The 16,632-nt window shown below is 42.6% G+C and overlaps 1 protein-coding gene across 1 annotated transcript in view; it reads left to right on the top strand.

Moving 5' to 3' along the window:
• The window catches only part of Znf292 (zinc finger protein 292), a 78,618-nt gene that overhangs the window by 1,306 nt on the left and 60,680 nt on the right, over positions 1 to 16,632 (top strand). Inside the window, exon 2 of the mRNA XM_005361975.3 lies at positions 1,146 to 1,200. Coding sequence (XP_005362032.1) covers positions 1,146 to 1,200 — 55 coding nt within the window. The remainder of the gene's footprint in view (positions 1 to 1,145; positions 1,201 to 16,632) is intronic.

The raw sequence follows: 16,632 nt of genomic DNA, 5'->3' as shown, positions 1-16,632 counted from the left end.
GGCCAAGGCTAGCCTTGAACTCTGTAACCCTTCTGACTTGGCCTCCTGAGGCTGGGATCACAAGTGTCTGTCATCACATCCAGTTTCTCTCCTGGCTGAACCTATAGTGACCTGTGCTCAGCATTGGCCTGCTCCAGGTTGAAATCAGGGGAGGGTACCTGCCCAGACACAGCCCAAAGTAGGGGCTTTGATGTCACCAAAGGCTTGTATTCCCTTGGATCCAGTGCTGACATGGTGTGTTACCAATAAAACATGGAAAACTGAATAGGGATGCAGAGAGGGATAAACAAATAATTTTCTTTCTTTGGGGCGGTGCGGGGAGGGTAGCTTCAAGACAGGGTTTCTCTGTGTAGCCCTGACTGTCCTGGAACTCACTCTGTAGTCTAGTCTGGGCGTTGAATTTAAAGATTCGCCTGCTTCTACTTCCTGGGTACAGGGATTAAGCAGTGGTTCTCAACCTGTGAGTTGTGACCCCAAAGGGATCACGTATCAGATATCTTGCCTATCAGATAGTTACATTATGTTTCATAATAGTAGCAAAATCACAGTTATTAAGTAAGTAGCAACGAAATAATCTTATGATTGGGGGGTTACCACAACATGAGGAAACACATTAAAGGGTCACAACATTAGGAAGTCTTGAGAACTGGATTAAAGGCATATGCCACCACTGCTCCGCTAACAAATAATTTCTAAGCAATTATTTTTTTTTAAAGAAAAAAGTGTCACTTAATATTAACTTCAGCTTTTATTAAAAGTTTGGGGGTTTATAGGGAAATACACTTTTTAAAGAAGAGCCACTTCAGACCATGGGCCTGGCAGTGAGGGGACGGGTTGGCATGCAGGTGCTCTTTCCCTTTCACCTTAGGTTCCGGGTGGGCACCCAACAGAGACCTGGGTGAGGAGAGGCAGCCCAGGAGGAGAGGGGGCTCTCTTTCCTTTCAAAAGGGTGGCTCCTGAGTCTGGGTAAACTGAGGCGGGCGCGCTCTGACTGTGCCGGAAGACCTCGTTGGCTTTGCAGGGCGGGGCAGCGCAGAGCTGGCTCGGTTCCTAGGCAGATGGGTGGGTGAGACGTCCCATTTGCGAAGATAGGGGAGCGCAGGTGGCGGTGCCGCCGGCGGCTTCAGGCCGGGTGGCCTCGGGCTCCCCGCCCCCGGTGGGCGGGCCCGGGGCGGAGCCTACTGCCGGCAGCTGTGCCAGGTGAGCCCCTCCCCTCCGCGGGGCCTGAGCGGCCGGAGCGCGGGCGGTCCGCGCCTTTGTGTTCGGCGGCCGGGGCTGGGCCGGGTGGCCTCGGGCTCGGTGCACGCTCCCCGGGCTGCGCCGCGGGCTCCGGGGCTGGGCTGTCGCGCGGAAGTTCCCCGCTCCCAGCCGGTGCGCGCGGTCGTCCGGCCTTTGTTGTTGGGTTAGGCTCTCGGACCGTAAGGTCTTTGTTGATGTTCCCGAGCCAATCCCGCCGGACCTGCAAGCTGGGAGTGGCGGCGGCGTCTGCGGTGCGCGGCCGATAGTGCTGGCTGCTCTCCGCGGTGCAAGGGAGCTGTCACCCGTTCCGGAGACGGTTGTCCCTTGGGGGCGGCTTTTCCAGTGTCGGTTTCTCCTTTACGTTCCGGAAGAGTAGGATTTCCGGCCCCCTGCACCCCCACCTCCACCCCACATTTCTTGGGTTCTTTCCTGTTGAGTGTCTTAGTTGACAAGGGATTGTGCTTAGGTCGGTTGTAGACCTTCCCATTCTTTTCTTTCCCAAGGACATTGCTTTCGAACAGCGTCTTCTAACTAGGGTTTAGAATGTTAAGAACAGTTTGCTTATGACAGAAATCAGAGTTTGGGTCTACATTTGGACTTAATCACGACTCCCGCAGATAACATGTGAAATTCCAAGGGGCTGCTGCTTGCGTTGGAGAACATTGATAAAATTGCCCAAGTGAGGAAGAAATGGACCGTTTTCCCACTACGAGTGAACCTAATGGATGTCTCATTGTTGAGATTTTGTTTTGGAAACACTGAGGTTTGAACAGTGGTGGAGCATTTTAGGATTGCAAAGTTACTCTCACTCGCCAGGTTCCAGATTCTGCAATCTTTTATATAGGCTCAGGGTACCTGATCTCATACAGAACAATCTCCATTGCTATATGCACTTTATGCTTATACATTTTTTGATGGCTACTCTTTATTTTGAAAAGAACTTTGTAGGATCGAGGATGGCTTGTTTATAGATATATGCAATTAGAAAGTTGGAGGCAGCATTAGAGAGTCATTGTTTAAAGAATTTTTGAAATTTCTGCCCTGAAAAAGTGCTTACTTATTCTTACTTGGTCTTTATATGCAAAGCTTATTATAAACTGGAGAAATTATTTTAGTGTAATTTACAAATAGGCTCTTGCTTATAAGTGGAGTCCACTTTTTGGGGTTTTGTTTGTTAAGTGTATGTCACCTTTTGGGAGATTGTTTTGAGATGGAATCTTTCCGTGTAGGCCTGGCTGGCAATGAATTTTGGGTAGTTGTCCTACTTCACCCATCCCAAATGCTGGGATTTCAGATTTGCATCACCATGACCAAATTGCATGACCAATTTGGAGTCCGCTTTGTTTGTTTGTTTTTGATTTTCGAGACAGGGTTTCTCCATAGCTTTTGGTTCCTGTCCTGGAACTAGCTCTTGTAGACCAGGCTGGCCTCGAACTCACAGAGATCCACCTGCCCCTGCCTCCCAAGTGCTGGGATTAAAGGCATGTGCCACCACCGCCCGGCCTTGGAGTCCGCTTTTTAACCTGTAGAAAAAATTAAGTCTATTTTAGTTTGGCATATTAATTCCCTAGTATTGTCCACTGATAATGGTTTTAAAGATGAATAATACCGGGAAAATGAAGTCTCATGCAATAAAGACTATAAGGCTCTTTATTTTTGGCGATTAATATAAAAGTGTCATTCTGTGTGTGTGTATAAAATGGTACTAGGGATTGAGCATGCTAGATACATCATCAGTTCTTAAAGTTACTTTTAATGAATGAAACAGTTTTTTAAAATGAAGATATTTTCCTATGTTGGGTTTATTATGTGATGAGTCTTAATGTCCATAAATCATTTCCTCTTATCTTGATAAAAAATCAAACTAATGAAATAATCATTGGTAGTTTCAAAAATTGTAAGTTATAATTCATATTGAGGACATAGCACAGACTGGCCTCAAACTCACTTAGTGGAGGATGACCTTAAATCTTGGATTTTCTTGTTTCCATCTCTCCAGTGCTGTTCCATGCTGAGGGTCACCCAGTGTCTCTTGGATGCTAAGCAGGCACAGTCTAAAGACTGATTTATTCTCTCCACCCCCAAATTATAAGCCACAAAAGTGATCTCTAGATCTGGTGTACAGCCCTAATCCTGCATTTGAGAGGCTGAGGCAGGCAGGTGGGATTTTTGAGGTCATCCTGGGTCACATAGAGAATGGGGGGTGGGGTTCCAACTCGAACATTTTTAAGAATTGTGTCTGGACATCTACTTCAGTTAACATGGGATTTACGGCTAGAAGTAGGAGCTAGAAACTGAGTCTTCTTTTCTAACCTTGGGATTGCAATTCAACCTTTTCTGCATCTTTCTCCTGTCTAGAACTGGGCTGTTCGTGCTTCAGGAATGCCAGAATGGATAAACTTATCAGTCACAGGGCTTCAGAGATAGTATTCTGTGAGCCTTGAGCATTGCTCAGTTTTTTTAAACTCATCACTTTTGTGTTTACTTAAAGTTTGTTCTGTTGTGTGTGTGTATCTGTGTGCCTGTGTCACAGCATGTAGATATGAAGAAAGGCTTGCAGGAGTCAGTTCTCTACCTTGTGAGACCCACGGATCAACTCAGGATTTACTAGCCCAATTTTTATTTTATATATTGTTAAAAATATCTTTAAGGTTTATTTTTATCTAATGTGTATGGGTGATTTGTCTGCACTTAATGTTTATGCATCATGAATCAGAATTTATGACACCATCATGAAGAGGGTGTCAAACTCTCTTGACATTCCAGGGCTCTCTGCAACCACCGTACCAGTAGAGTAACAGTCTGAGGGAGGCAAGACGGTATTTTGACCAAAAAGCCAGTATATGCAGGAGACTGCTTTGGCAGGGGGGTTCAGGTCTCAAAGGGACCAGTTTTTGCATGATGACGGCAACATGGACGGATGCGCAGACAAACACACCATCTGAGGGAGAATCCGATTGTCTGCCAGCGCACTGTATTGAGAAAAGATTGCAGCTTTTATACTGTATAGTTTCACACAGGACTAAATGTGAGAGAGGGCCCTGTGAACTGGGGTGTGGTTTAGACCAGGGGTTGAAGAACCTAGATTGACCTTGACAATAGGCACCACTAGTTCCTCTTGCTAGAGATAAGAATAACTGCTTTATCAAGTAGTAATTTTCCTCAAGCCCCTAAGGGATTGAAGACCTTTATCCAAATGCCTGATGTTGGGAAAAGAACTACTTTGGGGTAGCCGACACTACTACAGTTTCTTAGTTGTAACTCTGTGGGCCTGTTCCTTCATAACGCTCCCAAAAGGAAAGGTCCTGGTGTCTTACTCTTTCCCCCATTATACTGGACCATTCTGATTTCTCTATATTTATTAACTGAACTCTTGCCCTTAATGGCCTTAGGCTCTGGATAAGAATTGTAGACATTTTATCCTTGGGATCACAAGGGTCTAGTAAGTCTCTGATGTTCCTCTTCTTGGTGTAATTAGGAAGACACATTGGAATTCTTGATTCCATGGTGGCAGTAATTTTTTTTCCCCAGAGAATTATTTTGTTTAGAGAGGCTACATTGTACATATTTTCATCCTTTATCAAAGCCGGCGCAAAATTTCCCACAGGGAAAGGCATTAATATTGAGGATCATTAGAAATGGAAGTAAAAAGGTGCCGGAGAAGTGTGGTCTCTAGTGTTGAAGTGCTGGAACTTTGTCAGGCATCACTGGTCACCATGTAAGTCCATGCCAACCAAGTATTGCTTCAAACTCTAGGACTGACCCCTCAAGTAGTTTGTTTTAGACAGATTTGAGTGCAGCACAATTTAGTGAAAAGTTTCCTGGTCAATTCCATGTGCACAATAAAGTTTAAGATGTGATTGCATCTAAACGCTGTCATGTGACATCTTCTGTAAAGATAAAGTTCTGTGGATTGACAAGCTTACTTTACTGTGAGAGTATGGGGGAGAATTTGGTGTGATCTCATAGCACAAAGGTCATCAGACCCACATCTACTCAGCCTTCCGGGCAGATAACAAGCTAGCATCCCTTCATTTGAAGGAACAACCCTGCATGTTTAACGTGTCTGGTTCCCTTAGTACTTATTTGTGATCCATGCCTCCCACAGAACTTGGGCTACAGAGAGCTGTTAACATGGGTGGGTGCTGGGAACCTAGCACAGGTTCTCTTCAAGAGCAATGGGTGCTTTAACCACTGAGCCCATCTCTCCAGCCCTGTTTATTTTAAGATTATTATTATTCTGTTTGTGTGGCATGTGCGGATGCAGCCCTGTAACAGTGTAGATGTGGAGGTCCAAATGACTGCTTTCAAAACTGGATTGTACTTGTCACGGTGGGGTCCCGGGTTAATTTCAGATCATCAGGTTTGTGTGGTAAGCATCTTTACCTGCAGAGCCATCCCTTCAGTCCTGTATTTTAAACTAAGCCATGCCCCCGCATTCTGGAATCAGGCAGGGGAATTTCTGAGTTCCAGGCTAGCCTGGGAAACCTGTGTCAGAACAACAGCAACATAATCCCAGCACTCAGGAGGCAGAGGCAGGCGGATCTTTGTGAGTTTGGACAGGCTCCAAAGCTACAGAGAAACCCTGTCTTGAGAAACAAAAAAACAAAAAAACCCAAAAATCTCAATGTCAACAGAATTAGCTATTGATCACCATATTTCTTTCTCTTCTGTTCCCTTTCCTTTCTGAAAAAGGAAAACAATCTGGGCGAGGGTAGCACTTGCACTCGGGGAGGCAGAGCTGGAGACCATCATGCTCTACAGAGTAAGATCCAGGACAGCCTGAGGTACACAGAAAAACTCTTATCTCAAAAAACAAAACAAAACAAAAACCAAAAGGAAAACAAAGTCTGGCCTTGGTCTTCTGCCTCAGCCCTCTCTATAGGTCTGTTCCACCACAGTTTGCCTGCCTGCCTGCCTGTCTTCCCTCAAAGTAGTTGTACATATATATATACATACATACACGGGGCAGGGTATGTTACAGTTGTATGCATTATGTAATGATTGATCAGTGTTATTAGCAGCTCCACCACCTCAAAACATCAGTAATTTCTTTGTAATGAAGCCATTCTATATCCTTTATTATAGCTACTTATTTTGATAAACACATTACATTATTCTTGTTACTCTAACATGTAATAGGGCATCCTATTTCTAATTGTAACTTTGTACTATTAAATAAATTCTATTTGTACCCTTTTTCCCCAGTCTCTGGTTCCACAGTTTGGATTCTCCATGTTTTGTGTTTATGTGTTGGGTTCCTTTAACTGAACTTCACATCTTCCAGTTTAGTCCATGTTTTTGTAAATGATAGGATTTCGCCATTTTATGGCTGAATAGTATTCCATTGTGTATGTGTCTTACATTTTCTTTATCCATTTATTAGTTGATGGGCACTTGGTTGATTTCCTATCTTGGTTGTGGATAGTCTCCACTGGACATGACATACTGATTTCATTTCCTTTGGACGTATATGCAGCAGTGGGATTTTCAGCTTTCATGAGATTTTGTGGGTTTTTGTTTTTCGAGACAGGATTCTCCCCTCTAGCTCTGGCTGTATCTGTACTCACTCTCTAGACCAGGCTGGCTTTGAACTCAGATCCTCCTGCCTCTCTGCCTTCCAAGTGCTGGGATTAAAGATGTGTGCCACCACTGCATGATTTTTGTTTTTTAGTTTTATCTTTTTGATAATCACCACTGATTGGGTTAGGCAATTCTGTGGTGTTATTCTTCCTTCATCTGAACCCACAGCACATGAATTATCATCTAACTGTATTCCTAACTGCCTTATTGTGATTTAAGTGGTATTTTCCTGATAATTAGTGAAACTTTGGATTTTTTTCATGATACGTCGATTCTATTAAAGTGGGTTTTTTTTTACACTATTTGTGTGTTAGTTTTTTGTTGTTTGTTATTGTTTGAATTGCTTACACAGAAATAGTTTGTAGAAACAATTTTCCCCCTCCTATTCAGAAGATTCTCTTTATCGTGCATATTTCTTCCTGTGCAGAAGTTCTGCTGGGGCTTTTAGTTGGATGTAATAACCCATTACCTTTTTGCTTTTAGGGTTATATCTAAAAAGTCTTTTTTCTTTAGTAGTTTTATAGTTTATACCAAAGTCTTTAATCTGTTTTGAGTTGTTTTGTATATAGTGAAAGAAAGGAGGCCAGCATATTTTTTCTCCTTGTGGATGTTAGGTTTTGTGAGTTCCACTTTCTGAAGACAGTATTTTTCCCTAATGTATGTTCTTGATACCTTGGAGAACACTAGTTAATTGTTGGTATGTGAGCTAAAAATGAATTTGTTTAAATTTTAAGTTTTACCTCAGCAGGAATTGAGTTGGAGAATACAGTCAACACAGAGAAATAGAAATTGCTTATGACCCCTAGGTTATGCAGAAGGCCCTGGCCTCCACGCCATCCTTCTCCTCTGCTGTGCAAGAGAAAAATAAAAGTCCGAGAAGAGTGCAGAGCAGTATAGCATGGATGTGTGGGAGAACCTGTTGTAGAGTTCCAATTCTCCTGTGTTCTGAAAGATAATTTAAAATTATTTCTATGGAACTGTATATTTTAGTTATATTACATATTTTCTTAATATTGGATCACAGTGAGAGCATAAGATAATCTCTGACATTGTTTCAGAATATTTTCTCTAGTTCCTACTGTAAAGCCTGGCTGTCTAGATGGAATTTTTTGAATGGCTATGCTGCTGAGTACATTCTGTACTGTTTTCATTGACTGTTTACTACTGTGGGTCAGGAACCAGTGCTGTGATTCTTGGTGTTGAATAGCTCACAGTCTCCAGAAGAGAACAGTAATTTTTAATGTGATTTATCTTTTTTACTTCTAAGATGAGTACAGTATGATGGAAAGTTTTTTTGTTTAGGAATTTAAATAGAAGCGTTACAGCAGAGTTCTTAAAGGCACTTTAATTACTCGTTGAAAAGGAAGCCAATTTAGTAGTTGAACAGTGGTTTGTTTGGGTATAATGTTTGCGTATGACATTGCATACTGGGCTGCTTGCTGATTGTGACTTGTTTCAAGTTTTTGTCTTGTGGTGGCTGGCTCCTGTTTTTAAACACTTTGTTTTGACTGCTTGGGATTGAACCCCAGGAGTTGGTGCTAGACAAGTGTTTTACCACTGAACTATACCCCAAACCTAGCATGTGTTTTAAAGGTTGGAGTTCTAGAATTGTGTCATTCAAACACACGCATGCACACACAGACACACGATTTCCATAATTCTAATGACTTGGTTTGTGAAAGTAGCATTTAGTTCAATAAACCTGGGTTCTGGATTCTTGTAGCAGGGGTCCTGCCCGTGGCTATCTGTCCTCTTCCCAGATAACCACTGTGCTGTGGAGAAACACAGCAGGAGTTTTTGCATTTAGATAAGTGAGTTCCAGCAGTACAGACGGTTTAGAAACAGGTTCCAGTAAAAGAGCTTCAAATTTAAATGTAACTATACTGAGTGTTTACAAACTTACTTAGCACAGTTGCAGGCAATCACTTAACTGTTTACAAATTTGCCAAGGAGTCCCAGCCTTTTGGCTAAGTTAAGGGTAAGGTCAGTCAGTCAAAGCCCTGCAGGGTTCAAGTGTAAATTAAAAAGAAAATGAAGTGGAGCCTGGTGGGTAGCTCCCACCTGTAATCCCTTCAATGAGGAGGCTCAGTGGGAGGATTGCTATGGATTCGAGGCCAGCCTGGCCTACTTGATGAGATACCTGTCTCTTGTAATTGTGTTGTGCGTAGACCACGACCCCCAGAGAGACCACCAGAGAGAACCAGACTGTAATAAGCAAGGTTTATTTAGCGTAATACGAACCAGTTCAGAACCCATCTCTAACCCCTGCTGCCGCGAGGTAGAGAGGAGTTGTATCTCCTCTGTGGAGTAAGCTTTTAAAGGTGTAACTACAAAGAGGCTTTTTGAAGCTGCTTTGGCACGGGTGCAAGGTCTTTTGCTCTGTCCCTTCCTGCTATGTCAGCTAGGTTTTTTTCTTTTCTTTTTTTTTTATTGCTTTATAAATAATACAATTCAAAAATTTCACCTCCTCCCCTCTTCCCATTTCCCTTCCCCTCCCTCCTCTCCCTCCCCCTCCAGTCCTAAGAGAAGGCAGGGTACCCTGCCCTGTGGTAAGTCAAGGCTCTTCCCCCTCCATCCAGGTCTAGGAATGTGTGCATCCAAACAGACTAGGGTCCCACAAAGCCAGTACATGCAGTAGAAACAAATCCCAGTGCCATTATCATTGGCTTCTCAGTCAGCACTCATTGTCAGCCACATTCAGAGAGTCCAGTTTGATCACATGCTTGTTCAGTCCCAGTCTAGCTGGCCTTGGTGAGCTCCCATTAGATCAGTCACACCGTCTCAGTGGATGGATGAACCCCTCGCAGCCCTGACTTCCTTGCTCATCTTCTCCCTCCTTCTGCTCTTCATCTGGGCCTTGGGAGCTCAGTCCGGTGCTCCATCGCGGATGAAGGTTCTTTGGTGATATGCAAGATATTCATCAGTGTGGCTATGGGAGAAGGCCAGTTCAGGCACCCTCTCCTCTGCTGCCCAAGGACCTAGCTGGGGACATCCCCTTGGACACCTGGGAACCCCTATAGAGCCAAGTCTCTTGCCAACCCTAAAATGGCTCTCTTAAGATATTTTTCTTGCCTGCTCCCATATCCGCCCTTCCTCCATCTCAACCATCCCACTCCCCCAAGCTCTTCCCAATCCTCCCCTTCTCCCTTCTCTCCCCCCCCCTTCCTTCCACCCCACCCCCATGCTTCCAACTTTTTCCCGGCAATCTTGTCTGCTTCCAATTTCCAGGAGGATCTATATATGTTTTTCTTTGGGTTCATCTTATGATTTAACTTCTCTAGGATCATGAACTATAGGCTCAATGTCCTTTGTTTATGGCTAGGTCAGCTAGGTTTTTTTTGTTCTTAGAGCAAGGCCACCCTGTTCCTGACTCAGGCCATCTTCATCAGCCTGTACCAGGTGGCTGCCTGGGCTGAGCAAGAGTGTCTTTGTGTTTGGAATCTTCCCAGTGGGAGGGGGGAAGGAAAGTGCTATCTTTCTGGGAACATGAGGCTAGTCTGTTTCTAATTTTAAAACATTCTGCTAGGAAATTCCTTCTTGTCTCTTTGAGAATAAGGGGTGGAAGGTCCCACAATTGAAAATCTGAACTTTTCTTTTTTTCTTTCTTCTTTTGGAAATAAATAGTCTCTCTCTGTAACCCTGGCTGGCCTGGAACTTGCTGTGTAGACCAGGTTTTCCGTAGGCTCACAGAGATTTGCCTGTCTCTGCGTCCCAAGTACTGGGATTAAAGAAATTCTGAATTTTTAAGAAAGCATTTAAACCAGGCATTGTGACACTGTGTGTGGTTTTTTCATGTAATCCCAGCATTCTGGAGACAAGCAGGAGACATGAGAGTTCAAGGCCAACCAGGTGGTCTTCCAGAGGACCCTGGTTTAGTTCCGAGAACCCAAGTTGGGTGGCTCACAATCTAATTCCTGCTCCAGGGGATCCAGTGTCCTCTTGCCACCATGCCATCTACACATATGACATACATACACATATGTAAAAAAATATATTTTTTTCCGAGACAGGGTTTCTCTGTAGCTTTGGAGCCTGTCCTGGAACTAGCTCTTGCAGACCAGGCTGGCCTCGAACTCACAGAGATCCGCCTGCCTCTCTCTTCCAAGTGCTGGGATTAAAGGAGTGCGTCACCACCGCCTGGCAAAAAAATAAAATATTTTTTAAGAAAAAAAAAATGAAGCATTTATATTCAAGGACCTAGGTTTAGATAGTATAGGAGTTGTAAGATGCTGGAGACTGTAGTAAGATACACATTTATGCAGCAAGATTTAAATACCACTTCATTATGACTGTTCGGAAATGTCAGAAGGCTGTGTATCATTAAACAAAATAGTTTTGCTTTTGCATACTGGGAATTGAAGCTAGTGCCTTCTAATACGTATGTAATTAACTATACCACTTAGGCTTGTGTAATGTAAGTATACTCTTTAATGTTAGAACAGTGACAGAATTGCCTTGTAATTTATTTGTCAGAATGTATTCCTGTTTTGTGTGTGTGTTGTGTGTGCTTAGGTTTATTTATTTATTTATTTTAATGGGCTTTAGGGTTTTACCTTCATGTATGTCTGTGTGAGGGTGCCAGATGCCCTGGAACTGGAATTACAGATAGTTGAAAACGGCCATGTGGGTGCTGGGAATTGAAACCAGGTCCTTTGGAAGAGCAGACAGTGCTCTTAACAACTGAGCCCTCTCTCTAGCCCCGTATTCATAGTATTAAGCAACATGTGATTGTGCATTGAAATGGGCAGTAAATATTCAGACCCAAGGAGGTACATACAGTGAAAACTTGATCTTTCCCGTTTCTAGGTAGGTGTGTGTGTGTGCATACATATTGCTATGGTAGGAATCTTAGTAAAGGTAACATACTCACCTTGTACCTTCCTGTTGTTTTCTAGTGCTTGACAGATGGAGCTAGATCACACTGAGCTAGATCCCAGCCCTGTTTTGGTTTTTATATGTTTTTGACTCAAAATACATTGTCTTGTAGCAAATTATTTAACTCTTTGGCTTTGTGCTTTAAAATTGAACAACAGTCAGGCATAAAGATAACAATCATTTGTACTCTCAGCACTCAGTGTAAATTACAGTGTGAAATCCTGTCTAAATAACAACAAAAATCCCAACAACAAGCAACAAAACTGCCTGATAATTGTGGTTTGGGATTGTGCCTTACTTACTAGGTAATTATTGGTTGATATTCAGAAGAGTAAGCCATCTGTTTATTTATTTATTTACTTGCTTATTTGTGATTATTTCTGTGTGCTTGGGTGTTTTTCCTGCATGTGTGTATGTGTACCATGTACATCCCTGGTGCCTGTAGAGGCCAGAAGAGGGCATGGGATCCCCTGGGATGTAACTCAGTGGTAAAGAAGTTTAACTAGCAGGGCCAAAGCTTTAATTTGTCAGTTTTAAAAATGTAAGGGCAGAGAGTTTGAAACTGCATAAGCATGTTCGTTAAGAATCAGCCTGATTTTGATTAGGGGCTATCTCAATTGGTAGGTACATTAAATCAGAATATAAGATGACTTGCCTCTTAATTAGGGATAATTACTTTAGGTATTGAGGGAGTAATAGGCCATTTAAATTGTAAAAACTTAAATAACATCCTTAGGAAATATTTTAAATGTTCATAATTAGTGTGGTTTGCATACTGAAGACAGTAAGTTCTACTTTCTAGAATGTGCTTATGTCAATTTTAGCAAAGGAGGAAACTACCCAACTTCTTTCTGCTTCTTAGTACGTTTTGGTCTGAAAATAAAACTAGGAATGAGATTTGTTCTGTAGCTGTCTTTCATACCTTTGCTTCTTGGTTTATTTATTGATTTTTCAGTGCTGGAGAGCCTGGAGTCTTGATCTTGCTAGCAAGTACTCCACTAGTGATTTAGACCCTCTGCCCTTGCAACATTTCCTTAACAATACAGAAAACAGGAGTTTTGTTCTGAGACAAGGTCTTCGTGTAGCCTGGGGCTTGCTGTACAGCTAAGGAGGACCTTGAGCTCCTGATCTGTCTCTACCTTTCAATTGCTGTGGCTCCCTGAGTACTTCTTGGTTGTTTAGAAGAAAAATGTTATTTTTCTCCTCTAACTTTGCATTAAAAAAAAATAATGATCTCCAAGTATACATATTTAGCCAAGGAGATTTCTTATTATCAAATGCATCTTTTCTTTATTTAATCAGAGTTGTGGAGCGCATCTCTGCTGTTATTGCTTACAAAACTCAGGGACTATATACACAGTTGAGCAATAACACTAGGAAGGTAGTGAGACTAGTGATAAATACAGTAAGTGGAGTATGGGTTGGGTTAAGAGAAGTAGAGCTTTTTGGAAAAAAAATGCTTTTGAGACTGTAGCTTTATGCTGGCCAGGAACTTATTACGTACACCCGGATTCCCTCAATTTATGATAGTTCGCAGCATATTGATACTGGAATTACAAGTATGAGGTACTACACCCTTTTTAAAGTATCTTAAAAGATTTATCTATTTTATTTTATGTGTATGAGTGATTTTGTCTGCATCATATGTGTGCCTGGTACCCACATAAGAAAGAAGAAGGAGTTGGACCCCCTGGAACTAGAATTACAGGTGTTTGTGAGCTACCATGTGAGTGCTAGCGACCAAACCTAGGTCTGCTGTGGTGTTCGAATCCACTGGGAGAAACCAAAATCTTAGGCTCAATTCAAATTTAGACTAAATGAGTCTATTCTTACTGTTAACAGAAGGACGGCAGCCTCAGAACTAGACAGCATGCCATGTGGAAAGGGGTTAAAGTGGGGTTTTAAAGTGGACATCAGAAAGGTGTGTATTTTTATGACTATCCTTGGAATCCTTAACTGGGCAGGAAAGTTGTTTTTCTTCCCTCAGTCATTTCTTCTTTTCCCACTCTATAGTAGTAAAAAGATCATTCCATCCCATTCCAGGTTTTACAGAAGCAAAGGCAGCTGTTAATACTTCACAGCCCATTATTCTATTCTCTCTCACCTGCAGGCCAGTAAGATCTCCCAGATCAACAGACCAATGACCCTTAAGGGATGCCTGGCTCCATATTAAGTTTCTTCAGTCATCACAAGGGACCTGTGTAAATTATTACCCAGGTCTGAACACTTTCATGACTGGGATACAGTAGTTCATTTCTAGGCAGTCAGAAAGATAGTACCACCAGGTTAGGACTGACTGTCATGTCCTTCTGCAGGTCCTCTGCAAGAGCAACAAGCACTCTTAACTGTTGAGCCACCTCTCCAGCCCTTATATTTTTATTTAAATAACCAATCAACTTGAGATAGGGTCTTGTAGTTCAAGCTGGGTTCAAGCTCACGGCACTTGTGCTTTAGTCTCCTGGGTGTTGAGGTTAGAAGCATGAGCCACTATGCCTGGAACCTCTCTCTGCTCTCTAGTCTTTGCCTTAAAACAAGTGTTCTTTCTACCCCTTCACAATGACTTTGACAATTTTGTAGAATGCCCTTTTTATTTTATCATGTTTCTTTACTGTGGTATTGAACCTGGTCTCAAGTCTGATCTTGTCCAATCTAATAGTAGCATCCTAATGCTAATCTTTGATCTTTTTGCTTATGAAGTCTTCCTTTTGTCTTTTTCATTGGTAGTCTAGTGCTTGAAACAATATTTCTAAAGCTTAGATTTTATAATAGAAACTTAAGAGACCGTAGATCATGAAGCTGAACTTGTGCTTATAAGATGTAACTTTTTCTTGTCACTCTGTAACAGAATTATGACACAATGCTTACAATGTGTAATTTCTCCCCTCTCCTCCAGGGAACTCGGGCCTTATAGCAGCTGAGCAAGCATGCAACCATAACGTTGTGGTGTACACTGTCTTTTTAGGTTTTTTTGTTTTTGTTTTTGTTTTGCTTTGTTCTGTAGGATCTCATTGTGTATAGGCTGCCCTCAAACTTACTCTTTCCAATGCAGTCTTCTGGGTGCTGGCATTATATACATGTGCTACCATGACTGCCATGTGAGCTGTCTTGTTCTGTTTTCACACACTTAAAAAAAAAAAAAGTGCCGGGTGGTGGTGGCACACCTTTAATCCCAGCTCCCGGAGGCAGAGGCAGGCGGATCCCTGTGAGTTCCAGGCCAGCCTGGTCTCCAAGAGCAAGTTCCAGGACAGGCTTGATAGCTACAGTAAAACCCTGTCTCTAAAAAAAAGTTACTCTTGCATTTATGGTCTACTAGTAGATCATAATCAACAGTTGGAAAAAGAAACCTTTTTTTTTTTTTTTTGATAGGGGTGTTTTGCTTGCATATCTGTTTGTGTACCATGTGTATGGAGTGCCCATGGAGACCAGAAAGGCATCATATCCCTTGGAACTGGAGTTATAGACTGTTGTGGGTGATGGGAATTGAGCACTGGTTCCATGAAAGATCAGCCAGTACTCTTAACTGCTGAACCATCTCTCCAGCCCTAGAAAACAGTTTTTAGGGGATCTTTGGGCCTTGCCTGCTAGTAGCACAGAGTTAAGCTACTCCCAAGGTTAAGCTGGCCTTTTAGTTTGCTTGACCCAGATCATTTTTTTTTTTCCTTTTTCCTTGCAGTGCTGACACCTATATAGGGAGCATCTGCATGCTGTCCTGGAGCATATTCCCAGCTCCCCTCAAAACATTCTACCTGATTAGGAAAAACATCAAATTTAAAATAGTTGTTTTTTGAATCAGGTTCTAATGTATCCCACACCTGGAATCCACTGTGTAGCTGAAGATGACCTTTAATTCTCAGTTCACACTCCATTACTGAGGGAAATTAGAAAAGGAACTCAAGGCAGGAGGACCATGTGTGAGAAACTGAAGCAGAGACCATAGAAGAATGCTGCTTACTTGTATAACTCAGGACCACCTGCCCAGGCGTTATACCACCCAAGGTGAGCTGGACCCTGCCACATCAATCATTAACCAAGAAAATGCCCCACAGTCTTAACCATGGGCCAGTCTGGTGGGCCATATTCTCTGTTGAAGTTCCCTCTTTTCTTTCTTTTTTTTTTTTGGTTTTTCGAGACAGGGTTTCTCTGTAGCTTTGGAGCCTGTCCTGGAACTAGCTCTTGTAGACCAGGCTGGCCTCTAACTCACAGAGATCCGCCTGCCTCTGCCTCCCGAGTGCTGGGATTACAGGCATGCGCCACCACCGCCCGGCCCGAAGTTCCCTCTTTTCAAATGACTCTGGCTTGTGTCAGTTGACAAAAACTAATCAGAGCAATATTTTAATTATACTTTAAAGCCATCTGTTACCACTTTGAAAATAGCACAATTACTGATTCATCTTTTTGTTTAGAGCCTGCATTTTAGAGAAGGCAAATGACTTTTTGCAGTGATGTATGCAGGTATGCTAGGTGGTTATTGTTTTAGCGATGGAACTTTTTCTTTGTTCAAAAGAGAAGGAAATTGTTCTGAAGATTCCCCCAGCTTGCCCCAAAACTTAAACTGGTGGTGGATGAGGTGGTGGAGTGGGCTGGGGTGTACTGGGATGGTTGAGGTGGGTTAGAGAAAAGCTAGAAACTCGAAAGTAGAGTTCTCATATAGAGCCCAAAAGCAGAATGCTTGTTGGAATTAAAGGATACACACTAGTTTATCATGATTAGGAGGTGTTGATACAGTCTGCTTCTATCCCTGATTTTTCCGGATATCTCTGATTGTCCTGAAATCTCACTCTGTAGACCAGGATGGCTTTGAACTCACAGAGATCTGCCTGCCTCTGCCTCCCTGAGTGCTGGGCTTAAAGGCGTGCCACCATTGCCTGGCTAAGTGGAAGGCTCTTTTTTCTTTTCTTTCTTTTTTTCTTTAATTTTCTTTCTTTTCTTTTTTTT

Source organism: Microtus ochrogaster, linkage group LG5, assembly GCF_000317375.1.
Source record: "Microtus ochrogaster isolate Prairie Vole_2 linkage group LG5, MicOch1.0, whole genome shotgun sequence".
Taxonomy (NCBI): domain Eukaryota; kingdom Metazoa; phylum Chordata; class Mammalia; order Rodentia; family Cricetidae; genus Microtus; species Microtus ochrogaster.
The sequence above is the reverse complement of the archived record's forward strand: the minus strand, read 5'-3'. Positions and strand labels throughout refer to the sequence as shown.